Source organism: Oncorhynchus nerka, linkage group LG15 (assembly GCF_034236695.1).
Source record: "Oncorhynchus nerka isolate Pitt River linkage group LG15, Oner_Uvic_2.0, whole genome shotgun sequence".
In the NCBI taxonomy this organism is placed as follows: Eukaryota; Metazoa; Chordata; class Actinopteri; order Salmoniformes; family Salmonidae; genus Oncorhynchus; species Oncorhynchus nerka.
Window position 1 is genome coordinate 69,436,461 of NC_088410.1, and position 13,611 is coordinate 69,450,071.

Sequence of the window (13,611 nt, forward strand, 5' to 3'; positions counted from 1 at the left end):
GATAGGATGAAAAGAAAGGCAAGCTGTGCTCGGATCAGCTTTCTCCATTGAAAGCTTACCTTAACTTTAGATTCATTCCACAATACCGATGACTGATCATCTCCTGGAAAGATATCATCTATGGCTGCAAATATTGAGGCTGGTTATTCTAATGCTTACCCTAAATCAAGATTTGGCACATTATTATGCACATGTTGTTACACATCGTGAAGTATATTGAGACAAATTACAGACAGTAGCCTACAAGTAGCAAAATATAACTCGACTGATTGAACATGAAATGAATTTAAATCAGCGGCTGCCCACCAATTAGGGTGTTAAGGGTGGCGCCCCACCATTATGTTTTAAATGCTCATAAAAGTGTGGTAAATGTGTACATTTTCCCGTTGAAAAAAGATATAGTTGAAAACAAGCTGTTCAGTTACTTCCTTCTCTGCCCATTAGTGTCTGCTAGCAGCAGCAGCTCTGCCTCCATGGGAGCATAGGCCATGCCATCATTGCTTGGATTGTTTTGCCAGCTATTTGATGTGAGGGGGAATTGCCCTAATAAATTCTCAGGATTTCATAGCATAAATTATATTATTCTACTCTATTATTGACTGTATGTTATGTTTATTCCATGTGTAACTCTGTGTTGTTGTATGTGTCGAATTGCTACGCTTTATCTTGGCCAGGTCGCAGTTGCAAATGAGAACTTGTTCTCAACTAGCCTACCTGGTTAAATAAAGGTGAAATAAATAAATAAAAGATTACGAGTGTTAATAACGATGGTTTTGGGAAACAGATCAGTCTTCTCTCTCTCACTCTCTCCCTTCCTCTCTCCCTCTCTCCCTCCCTCCCCTCACACCAAGGGAATCACTTTCGAGCCTGGACATCTTGTAGTGGGAGAGGTGAGAAGTTTGACTGAAACACACACGCTTTTCCGCACACACAATGATACCAGCTTGGTGTGTGGCTTAGCATGTGTGTATAAATCTGGGCTTGATTGTATTCCCAGTGAGTGTATTTATATCCGTGGTATTTTTTTGATGAATCCAGGCCCATTGTTTCTCTATGCCGTGGCTCTTGCTTCATATTAACATGATTAAAAACGGGTTTGAGGGTGTTCGATGAGTCAGAGCCAACAATAGGACGTGAGTTATGTAAATAGTGTAATGTGCCCCATACAACCCAACATGACACAAATCAACTGCCTGCTTGTAATCAGAGTCAGTGCAGGTGACACACACACACACACATACACACAGCCAATGAACACTGGGCAAACTCCATTCCTGGCACAGAGCAGCCAATCATGGCAGCATGCACACGTCACACACACTCTACAGCAGGGGTGTCGAACATACGGCCAGCAGGCCCATTCAATCCGGCCAGCGAGGTGGTTTGAGTGGCACATCATACACATGCCACTGAACACCCATGGCCTCCACGAGTTAGTATGTACTGTATGTATATATACGGATCAAAAATATAAACGCAACATGTAATGCGTTGGTCCCATGTTTCATGTGATGAAGTAAAAGATCCCAGAAAGTTTTCAATCAAACCCCCCCAAGATTTCTCTCAAATGTTATGCACAAATGTGACTCATTTCAGCAAACTAGGCATATGTCGCAAGTCACTACCTTCACAGGAGAGGCGTTTGAACATTTATTTTTTATCAAAATGCGTTTTTTGGCAGAAATGCCTTCAACATTTGAACTTTCATGTTGTCACATTCTGACCATCGTTCGTATGTGTTTTCCTTGTTTTAGTGTTGGTCTGTACGTGAGCTGGGTGGGCATTCTATGTTGTGTGTCTGGTTTGTCTATTTCTATGTTTGGCCTGATATGGTTCTCAATCAGAGGCAGGTGTTAGTCATTGTCTCTGATTGGGAACCATATTTAGGTAGCCTGTTTTGTGTTGGGTTTTGTGGGTGATTGTTCCTGTCTCTGTGTTTGCACCAGATAGGGCTGTTTAGGTTTTCGCACGTTTATTGTTTTTGTTAGTTTATTCATGTATAGTGTCTTTATAAATTAAACATGAATAACCACCATGCTGCATTTTGGTCCGCCTCTCTTTCACCAGAAGAAAACCGTTACAATTGTGTAGTTTAGAGTGTGTAGTCTTAGAGTTATTATCTTAATTTACCGAGGTTAGCTAGCCAGCTATTTGTCGTCCTTAATGTAGGAGACACTGCTAGCTAGCCAACAGCTAGCCAACGTCTACCGAATAGAACTTCCTCACTCAACAACCCGGTCGCATTCCGCTTCGCTCCACAGGTAGTATCACCATTTAATTTCATTACAGTACAACGGTTTGATTTGTTTGATCGTAGCTAGCTACATAGCCGTCTTTGTATGAAAGATAATTGTGTAGTCTAGAGCGATTTTCGAGGTTAGCTAGCCAGCTATTGTCGTTCTTTTAACGCAACGTATTCAACACTGCTAGCTAGCCCCCGAATAGCAGCACTGTAGAAACTATCACACTCAACGGAACGACTTGATTAGTGTAGTGTCAACAACGCAGCCACTGCCAGCTAGCCTACTTCAGCAATACTGTATCATTTTAATCATTTTAGTCAATAAGATTCTTGCTACGTAAGCTTAACTTTCTGAACATTCGAGACGTGTAGTCTACTTGTCATTCCAATCTCCTTTGCATTAGCGTAGCCTCTTCTGTAGCCTGTCAACTATGTGTCTGTCTATCCCTGTTCTCTCCTCTCTGCACAGACCATACAAACGCTCCACACCGCGTGGCCGCGGCCACCCTAATCTGGTGGTCCCAGCGCGCACGACCCACGTGGAGTTCCAGGTCTCCGGTAGCCTCTGGAACTGCCGATCTGCGGCCAACAAGGCTTAGTTCATCTCAGCCTATGCCTCCCTCCAGTCCCTCGACTTCTTGGCACTGACGGAAACATGGATCACCACAGATAACACTGCTACTCCTACTGCTCTCTCTTCGTCCGCCGACGTGTTCTCGCACACCCCGAGAGCTTCTGGTCAGCGGGGTGGTGGCACCGGGATCCTCATCTCTCCCAAGTGGTCATTCTCTTTCTCCCCTTACCCATCTGTCTATCGCCTCCTTTGAATTCCATGCTGTCACAGTTACCAGCCCTTTCAAGCTTAACATCCTTATCATTTAACGCCCTCCAGGTTCCCTCGGAGAGTTCATCAATGAGCTTGATGCCTTGATAAGCTCCTTTCCTGAGGACGGCTCACCTCTCACAGTTCTGGGCGACTTTAACCTCCCACGTCTACCTTTGACTCATTCCTCTCTGCCTCCTTCTTTCCACTCCTCTCCTCTTTTGACCTCACCCTCTCACCTTCCCCCTACTCACAAGGCAGGCAATACGCTCGACCTCATCTTTACTAGATGCTGTTCTTCCACTAACCTCATTGCAACTCCCCTCCAAGTTTTCCCTCTCGCTCTCATCCAACACTTCCCACACTGCCCCTACTCGGATGGTATCGCGCCGTCCCAACCTTCGCTCTCTCTCCCCCGCTACTCTCTCCTCTTCCATCCTATCATCTCTTCCCTCTGCTCAAACCTTCTCCAACCTATCTCCTGATTCTGCCTCCTCAACCCTCCTCTCCTCCCTTTCTGCATCCTTTGACTCTCTATGTCCCCTATCCTCCAGGCCGGCTCGGTCCTCCCTCCCGCTCCGTGGCTCGACGACTCATTGCGAGCTCACAGAACAAGGCTCCGGGCAGCCGAGCGGAAATGGAGGAAAACTCGCCTCCCTGCGGACCTGGCATCCTTTCACTCCCTCCTCTCTACATTTTCCTCTTCTGTCTCTGCTGCTAAAGCCACTTTCTTCCACTCTAAATTCCAAGCATCTGCCTCTAACCCTAGGAAGCTCTTTGCCACCTTCTCCTCCCTCCTGAATCCTCCTCCCCCTCCCCCTCCTCCCTCTTTGCAGATGACTTCGTCAACCATTTTGAAAAGAAGGTCGACGACATCCGATCCTCGTTTGCTAAGTCAAACGACACAGCTGGTTCTGCTCACACTGCCCTACCCTGTGCTCTGACCTCTTTCTCCCCCTCTCTCTCCAGATGAAATCTCGCGTCTTGTGACGGCCGGCCGCCCAACAACCTGCCCGCTTGACCCTATCCCTCCTCTCTTCTCCAGACCATTTCCGGAGACCTTCTCCCTTACCTCACCTCGCTCATCAACTCATCCCTGACCGCTGGCTACGTCCCTTCCGTCTTCAAGAGAGCGAGAGTTGCACCCCTTCTGAAAAACCTACACTCGATCCCTCCGATGTCAACAACTACAGACCAGTATCCCTTCTTTCTTTTCTCTCCAAAACTCTTGAACGTGCCGTCCTTGGCCAGCTCTCCCGCTATCTCTTTCAGAATGACCTTCTTGATCCAAATCAGTCAGGTTTCAAGACTAGTCATTCAACTGAGACTGCTCTTCTCTGTATCACGGAGGCGCTCCGCACTGCTAAAGCTAACTCTCTCTCCTCTGCTCTCATCCTTCTAGACCTATCGGCTGCCTTCGATACTGTGAACCATCAGATCCTCCTCTCCACCCTCTCCGAGTTGGGCATCTCCTCGGCGCGGCCCACGCTTGGATTGCGTCCTACCTGACAGGTCGCTCCTACCAGGTGGGTGGCGAGAATCTGTCTCCTCACCACGCGCTCTCACCACTGGCATCCCCCAGGGCTCTGTTCTAGGCCCTCTCCTATTCTCGCTATACACCAAGTCACTTGGCTCTGTCATAACCTCACATGGTCTCTCCTATCATTGCTATGCAGACGACACACAATTAATCTTCTCCTTTCCCCCTTCTGATGACCAGGTGGCGAATCGCATCTCTGCATGTCTGGCAGACATATCAGTGTGGATGACGGATCACCACCTCAAGCTGAACCTCGGCAAGACGGAGCTGCTCTTCCTCCCAGGGAAGGACTGCCCGTTCCATGATCTCGCCATCACGGTTGACAACTCCATTGTGTCCTCCTCCCAGAGCGCTAAGAACCTTGGCGTGATCCTGGACAACACCCTGTCGTTCTCAACTAACATCAAGGCGGTGGCCCGTTCCTGTAGGTTCATGCTCTACAACATCCGCAGAGTACGACCCTGCCTCACACAGGAAGCGGCGCAGGTCCTAATCCAGGCACTTGTCATCTCCCGTCTGGATTACTGCAACTCGCTGTTGGCTGGGCTCCCTGCCTGTGCCATTAAACCCCTACAACTCATCCAGAACGCCGCAGCCCGTCTGGTGTTCAACCTTCCCAAGTTCTCTCACGTCACCCCGCTCCTCCGCTCCCTCCACTGGCTTCCAGTTGAAGCTTGCATCCGCTACAAGACCATGGTGCTTGCCTACGGAGCTGTGAGGGGAACGGCACCTCAGTACCTCCAGGCTCTGATCAGGCCCTACACCCAAACAAGGGCACTGCGTTCATCCACCTCTGGCCTGCTCGCCTCCCTACCACTGAGGAAGTACAGTTCCCGCTCAGCCCAGTCAAAACTGTTCGCTGCTCTGGCCCCCCAATGGTGGAACAAACTCCCTCACGACGCCAGGACAGCGGAGTCAATCACCACCTTCCGGAGACACCTGAAACCCCACCTCTTTAAGGAATACCTAGGATAGGATAAAGTAATCCTTCTCACCCCCCTTAAAAGATTTAGATGCACTATTGTAAAGTGGCTGTTCCACTGGATGTCATAAGGTGAACGCACCAATTTGTAAGTCGCTCTGGATAAGAGCGTCTGCTAAATGACTTAAATGTAAATGTAATGTAAATGTTACAGAATCACCCACCACAACAGGACCAAGCGGCGTGGTGATGGGCAACAGCAAAAGCAGCAGCAGGAGAGGCAACAGAGGCAGCAGCAGCAGGAGCAGCAGCAGTGGGAGAGGTTGCACTACTTGGAGAAATGGACTTGGGAGGAGATTCTAGACGGGAAAGGACCCTGGGCAGAGCCAGGGGAATATTGCCGCCCCAAAGCCGAGCTGGAGGCAGCAAAAGCAGAGAGGCGGCATTATGAGGAGCTAGCACGGCAGAGCGGATGGAAGCCCGAGAGTCAGCCCCAAAAATTTCTTGGGGGGGTGGCACAGGGAGAGTGTGGCAGAGTCAGGAGTCAGACCTAAGCCAACTCCCCCTGTTTATCGTAAGGAGCCAAGGAGGAAACCAGAACCAGAGCCAGTGTTGGAGGTGAGCGAAGCAGAGACGGTGAAGGAGTTAATGGGGAGATTGGAGGAGAGAGAAACGAGGGAGTTGCTGTGTTGGTGCATGAGACACGGAATTCGCCCGACGGAGCGTGTCGAGGATTTGATGACACCTGGGTCAGCTCTCCATACTCGTCCTGAGGTGCGTGCTAGTTGTCTGGTGAAGACTGTGCCAGCCTCACACACCAGGCCTCCTGTGCATCTCCCTAGCCTTGCACGTCCTGTGCCATCTCAGCACTACAGTGCTCTTAGCAGTGCTAACCGTGGCGAGCGTGGTGCTGGTCAGGCACCGTGTTATGCGGTGGATCGCACGGTGTCCCCAGTACGCGTGCTTAGCCCGGTGCGCTACATCCCAGCTTCCCACATCTGCCGGGCTAGGGTGAAGATCCAGCCAGGGCGGTTGGTGCCAGCCCTGCTCTCAAGATCTCCAGTACGCCTTCACGGTCCGGTCCATCCAGTGCCACCTCCACACACCAGCCCTCCGGTGGCAGCTCCCCGCACCAGGCTTCCTGTGCGTGTCCTCGGCCCAGTACCACCAGTGCCAGCACCATGCATCAGGCCTACAGTGCGTCCCGCCTGTCCAGCGCTGCCGGAGCCTTCCTCCTCTCCAGCGCAGCCAGAGTCTCCCGCCTGTCCGGCGCTGTCAGAGCTCCCGCCCCTCATGCCAGAGGCGCCAGAGCCCCTCATTCCAGAGGTGCCAGTGCTCCTCAGTCCAGCGCTGCCAGAGCCTTCTTCTCCAGCGTTGCCGGAGCTTCCCGTCTGCCCAGCGCCGTCTGAGCTACCAGTCTGCCCAGCGCCGCCAATGTCACCAGTCTGCCCAGCGCCGTCTGAGCTACCAGTCTGCCCAGCGCCGCCAGTCTGCCCAGCGCCGCCAGTGCCGCCAGTCTGCCCAGCGCCGCCAGTGCCGCCAGTCTGCCCAGCGCCGCCAGTGCCGCCAGTCTGCCCAGCGCCGCCAGTCTGCCCAGCGCCGCCAGTCTGCCAGGAGCCGCCAGTCTGCCCAGCGCCGCCAGTCAGCCAGGAGCCACCAGTCAGCCAGGATCCGCCAGAGCCGCCAGTCTGCCAGGATCAGTTAGATCCGCCAGTCAGCCAGGATCCGCCTTTTGGAACATGTGATCTTTCACGAGCCTTAATAAGAAACTTGTATTCCATCCATAAATATAAATAAATTGCTCAAATATGAGTTGGTTTAGCCACAGAAAATGTCAGGAACCTTCCTGCTAGCCATGATTGGCTGAGATAATGGATGTGCCGGACATGACGGGAGATGAGTTTGGATTCAAATCAAATCAAATGTATTAATAAAGCCCTTCTTACATCAACTGATATCTCAAAGTGCTGTACAGAAACCCAGCCTAAAACCCCAAACAGCAAGCGATGCAGGTGTAGAGGCACGGTGGCTAGGAAAAACTCCCTAGAAAGGCCAGAACCTAGAGAGTTGGTCTGCCTTGTAGCACGCTTCTGTCTGTAACATGAGCTGTTCAGTACGTGTTGATAGTACTTTCTACAGTGCCGTTTTTGAAAGATATAACGTTAGCCATCGAGAACTACACAAGTTTTGCTACTTTTTTCAACAACATTGATGCCCTGAATTTAACAGGAGCTTTAGCTACCTGCAGATTCATACTACAGGGATTGGATTATGCCGGTTCTTTGATCTAAACAAAAGACTCCACTTCGGCCCTATTATTACATGACCAATTAGCCAGGTGTGTCTGGGGGTGATTACATCCATCTATTGTATTTCATGAACATGTGTACATGTCTAGACTATAGTGACCCATCCACTCAGCTAGATGTGGCTGGGGGGTGGTTAGCGCATTTCCATCACATGACCCATCAATTTAGAAAAGGGTGTCGGGTAACCGTCATCTAATAATTATAAAATAGTTTTATCTGGACACTTTCTGTTTTGATATTGCTACTATGCAAGTAACCATGTCAGTGCACCGTTTACACCTTCTGTATCCTGTGCATGTGACAAATAAACAGATTTTGTTTGATATAGTGTGTGTTTACCACATCAAATAATATATTATTAGTCACATGCGCCGAATACAAAAGGTGAAATGCTTACTTACGAGTCCCTAGCCGACAGTGCAGTTTAAAAGAATATGGATAAGAATAAGAGATAAAAATAACAAGTAATTAAAGAGGAGCAGTAAAAAATAACAATATGTACAGGGGGGTGCCGGTACAGAGTCAATGTGAAGGGGCACCAGTTAGTATGTAGTATGTACATGTAGGTAGAGTTAATTAAAGTGACTATGTATACATGACAACAGAGAATGGCAGTGGTGTGGAGAGGGGAGGGGGCGCAATGTGAATAGTCTGGGTAGCCATTTGACTAGATGTTCAGGAGTCTTATGGCTTGGGGGTAGAAGCTGTTTAGAAGCTTCTTGAACCTAGACTTGGCGCACCCGGTACCGCTTGCCGTGTGGTAGCAGAGAGAACAGTCTATGACTAGGGTGACTGGAGTCTTTGACAATTTTCAGAGCTTTCCTCTGACACCGCCTGGTATAGAGGTCCTGGATAGCAGGAAGCTTGGCCCCAATGATGTACTGGGCCATTCGCACTAGACTCTGTAGTGCCTTGTGGTTGGAGGCCGATCAGTTGCCATACCAGGCAGTGATGCAACCTGTCAGGATGCTCTCGATGGTGCTCTCGATGGTGCAGCTGTAGAACCTTTTGAAGATCTGAGCACCCATGACAAATATTTTTGGTCGCCTGAGGGGGTATAGGTTTTGTTGTGCCCACTTCACGACTGTCATGGTGTGCTGGAATCATGTTAGTTTGTTGGTGATGTGGACACCAAGGATTTTTATTGATCTAGTCACTGGTGCTTCCTGCCATTTACATGGCCTCATGTGAATCCTTAAAGAGATGGGTGGGGCTCAGGCTTAAGTAGGTGTGAACTTTCAAAGCAGAATTACTTTCCTATTGTTCCTCAACTGCAGTGTATGATATACCATTTTCTAGCTCTGAGTCTCTACTTTTATCCAATGTAAAAAACACAGTTTCAAATTTTGCTACAAAAGACCTAATTGAGGTGGTCTGTCACAAATGTGTTTTACATCCCAGTTAGTGAATATTTCTCCATTGCCAAGATAATCCATCCAGCTGACAGGTGTGGCATATCAAGAAGCTGATTAAACAGCATGATCATTACACAGGTGCACCGTGTGCTGGGGACAATAAAAGGCCACTCCAAAATGTGCAGTTTTGTCACACAACACAATGCCACAGATGTCTCACATTTTGAAGGAGTGTACAATTGGAATGCTGACTGCAGGAATGTCCACCAGTTCTGTTGCCATATGAATGAATGTTAGTTTCTCTACCAAATGTCGTTTTAGAGAATTTGGCAGTACATCCATCCATCCATCCATCCATCCTCACAACCGCAGACCACAGGTACCACGCAGCCTAGGACCTCCACATCCGGCTTCTTCACCTGTGGGATCGTCTGAAACCAGCCACTCGGACAGCTGATGAAACTGAGGAGTATTTCTGTCTGTAATAAAGCCCTTTTGTGGGGCCCACCCAGTGGGTAGGCCTATGTCCTCCCAGGCCCACCCATGGCTGTGCCTCTGCTTAGTCATGTGAAATTCATAGATTAGGATCTACTAAATTTATTTCAATTGACTGATTTCCTTATATGAACTGTAACTCAGTAAAATCTTTGAAATTGTCTCGTTTATATTTTTGTTCAGTATATATATATATTATATATATATTATATATATATATTAGTAGCAGTCCTAAGTTTAGACACACCTACTCATTCCAGGGTTTTTCTTTATTTTTACTATTTGCTACAATGTAGAATAATAGTGAAGACATCAACTATGAAATAACATATGGAATCAAGTAGTAACCAAAAAAGTTAAACAAATCAAAAAATATATTTGAGATTCTTCAAAGTAGCCACCCTTTGCCTAGATGACAGCTTTGCACACTCTTGGCATTCTCTCAACCAGCTTCATGAGGAATGCTTTTCCAACAGTCTTGAAGGAGTTCCCACATATGCTGAGCACTTGTTGGCTGCTTTTCCTTCACTCTGCAGTCCAACTCATCCCAAACCATCTCAATTGGGTTGAGATCGGGTATTTGTGAAGGCCAGGTCATCTGATGCAGCACTCCATCACTCTCCTTCTTGGTTAAATAGCCCTTACACAGCCTGGAGGAGTGTTTTGGGTCATTGTCCTGTTGAAAAACTAATGTTAGTCCCACAAGTGCAAACCAGATGGGATGGCGTATCTCTGCAGAATGCTGTGGTAGCCATGATGGTTAAGTGTGTCTTTAATTCTAAATAAATCACCTACAGTGTCAGCAGCAAAGCACCCCCACACCATCACACCTCCTCCTCCATGCTTCACAGTGGGAACTACACATGCAGAGATCATCCGTTCACCTACTCTGCGTCTAACAAAGACACGGCAGTTGGAACCAAAAATCTCAAATTTGGACTCATCAGACCAAATGTAAGATTTCCACTGGTCTAATGTCCGTTGCTCGTTTTCCAACCAAGTCTCTTCTTCTTATTGGTGTCCTTTAGTAGGGGTTTCATCAGAAATATCTTCAGCAGTCTCCTCTGAACAGTCAATGTTGAGATGTGTCTGTTACTTGAACTCTGTGAAGTATTTATCTGGGCTGCAATCTGAGGTGCAGTTAACTTTAATGAAGTTATCCTCTGCTGCAGAGGTATCTCTGGTCCTCCTTTCCTGTTGTGGTCCTCATGAGAGCCAGTTTCATCATAGCGCTTGATTGTTTTTGCGACTGCAATGAAGAAACCTTGAAAGTTCTTGAAATTGTATATCACCCCTACCTTGTCACAACACAACTGATTGGCACAAACACATTAAGAAGGAAAGAAATTCCACAAATTCACTTTTAACAAGGAACACCTGTTGAAATGCATTCCAGGTGACTACCTCATGAAGCTGGTTGAGAGAATGGCAAGAGTGTGCAAAGCTGTCATTAAGGCTAATGGTGGCTACCTTGAAGAATCTAAAATATATTTTGATTTGTTTAACACTTGGTTACTACATGATTCCATATGTGTTATTTCATAGTTTTGATGTCTTCCCCCTCCCTCTACAATGTAGAAAATAGTAAAAATAAAGAAAAACCCTTCAGTAGATGTGTCCAAACTTCTGGCTGGTACTTTACTGTGTAAGTGAACACAATATCTTTGGTCCCCTAAAATGAAGGGACTATGTACAAAAAGTGCTATAATTTCTAAACAGTTCTCCCGATATTGCTGAAAATACCCTCAAATTAAAGCTGACAGTCTGCACTTTAACTTCATAGTCATTGTATCGTTCCAAAGTGCTCAAGTACAGAGCCAAAAAGAAAATGTGTCACTGTCCCAAAACTTTTTGAACTCACTGTATACACACACACACACACACACACAATAATATTTCTGACAATAAAATACTGCGGGAGTCAAACGCAGAGTGACTAGGATTAACTGAAACACACAAAGTTCCAGATATGTAAAAACAGAGCATGGTCCATAGCACAGTAGAGAAGATGCCCTTAGAACTGTCCCAGGGTCAGTCTAAACCTGATGTCACCTTTTTGGTTCTGATCAATCATAGTCAGGATGACATGTCCCAGAACAGCACAATCACAGAGACATAGAGGAGGGGGGAAGGGGTGAGAGAGGGGGGATAAATAGAAAGACAAAGTAAGGAGACAGAAATAGATAGAAAGAGAGCGAGAGAGAGATATACAGAGAAAGATCTAGAGTGAGGGAGGGATACAGACCGAGAGCAGCAACAGTTGTACTTACAGGAATGAAGAGGTTGTCTGCTAAAGGAAACAGAAGCCGCTTTCCTTCTGTTAACGGTGTCCAAAGACTTCCCAAGTGTGTCTGTGTGTCTTAATGTTATTCTGACGGAGCAGGCAGAAGACGCAGACCAGAGCGAGAAACAGAGAGAGAATGGTAGAGAGAGACAACAACTCCAGTCTTCCCCTCTGACAGCGCACGACTCAACCCCTCCGTCCTCCTGCATGCAATCACTCCGCTGCCTGAAAAAAGGAAAAAGAAAAAGAAACCTGAAGAGAAAGTCCCCAGAGGAAAAGAGAGAGCTATATGGAGGGTTTTATAATCAGCCTCTCTCCGCCCCCCTACCTCTCTCTCCCCCTCCCTCATTGTTATAGCAACAGCCAATCACAGCTCAGCATAGCACAAGCCTTCCTCAGCCAGCCCTGCAGTGTTGACATGATTCTCACTTTAATCAGCTAATTCAATATGCCTCTGTGTGTGTGTGTGTGTGTGTCAGGAGAGAGAACTATTTGAACATGGTGACAATTGACTGGCGGGGCGACAAGGTAGCCTAGTGGTTAGAGCGTTGGACTGGTAACCGCAAGGTTGCAAGTTCAAATCCCCAAGGTACAAATCTGTTGTTTAACCCACTGTTCCTCGGCCGTCATTGAAAATAAGAATTTCTTCTTAATTACCTTAAATAAAGGTAAAATAAACACACATTTTTGAACTGGGGATAGTTGTAATGACATAGCATCTAGAAGAGCCATTTCAAATCAAACTATTAATCACATGAGCCGAATACAAGAAGTGTAGACCTTACCATGAAATGCTTACTTAAGAGCCCTTAACCAACAGTGGAGTTCAAGAAGAGTTAAGAAAATATTTACCAAATAAACTAAAGTAAAAAATTTAATAAAAAATATATAAAAGTAAGACATTAACATAACAACAACAGGGTTATATACAGGGGGTACCGGTACCGGTACCGAGTCAGTTAGATGTAGGTAGGGGTGAAGTGACTATGTAGGGGTGAAGTGACTATGTATAGATGATAAACAGCAGCAGTCTTATGGCTTGGGGGTAGAAGCTGTTAAGGAGCCTTTTGGTCCTAGTCTTGGTGCTCCGGTACAGCTTGCCGTGCGGGAGCAGAGAGAACAGTCTATAACTTGGGTGACTGGATTCGGACAATTTTATGGGCTTTCCTCTGACAACGCCTATTATATAGGTCCTGGATGGCAGGAAGCTTGGCCCCAGTGATGTACTGGGCCGTACGCACTACCCTCTATAGCGCCATACGGTCAGATGCCGAGCAGTTGCCATACCAGGCAGTGATGCAACCAGTCAGGATGCTCTCAATGGTGAAGCTGTAGAACTTTTTGAGGAACTGGGGACCCATGCCAAATCTTTCCAGTCTCATGAGGGCGAAAAGGTTTTGTCTTGCCTTCTTCACAACTGTCTTGGTGTGTTTGGACCATGATAGTTCGCTGGTGATGTGGACACCAAGGAACTTGAAACTCTCAACCAGCTCCACTACAGCCCATTTCAGCAGTGTGTGTGTGACTGTGTGTGAGTCAGCATCTATGAGTATTAAGTGGGGAACTCAGTGACGTGTGAATGTAGCAGGGGTAGTTCCCTGAGCAATCCTCACCTTATGAGTAACCTTCCCTGATACCTGA

General features: G+C 47.3%; 1 protein-coding gene across 2 annotated transcripts in view; it reads right to left on the reverse strand.

The window, feature by feature from the left end:
- Nucleotides 1–12,238, reverse strand: part of LOC115143236 (cyclin-dependent kinase 18-like) — a 55,583-nt gene extending 43,345 nt beyond the window's left edge. For both annotated transcript variants that reach the window (XM_065001854.1, XM_029683406.2), the window contains exon 1: nucleotides 11,957–12,238. In XM_065001854.1, the coding sequence (XP_064857926.1) occupies nucleotides 11,957–12,179 (223 nt within the window). In that variant the 5' untranslated portion in view covers nucleotides 12,180–12,238. The remainder of the gene's footprint in view (nucleotides 1–11,956) is intronic.
- Nucleotides 12,239–13,611: the final 1,373 nt, after the last annotated feature.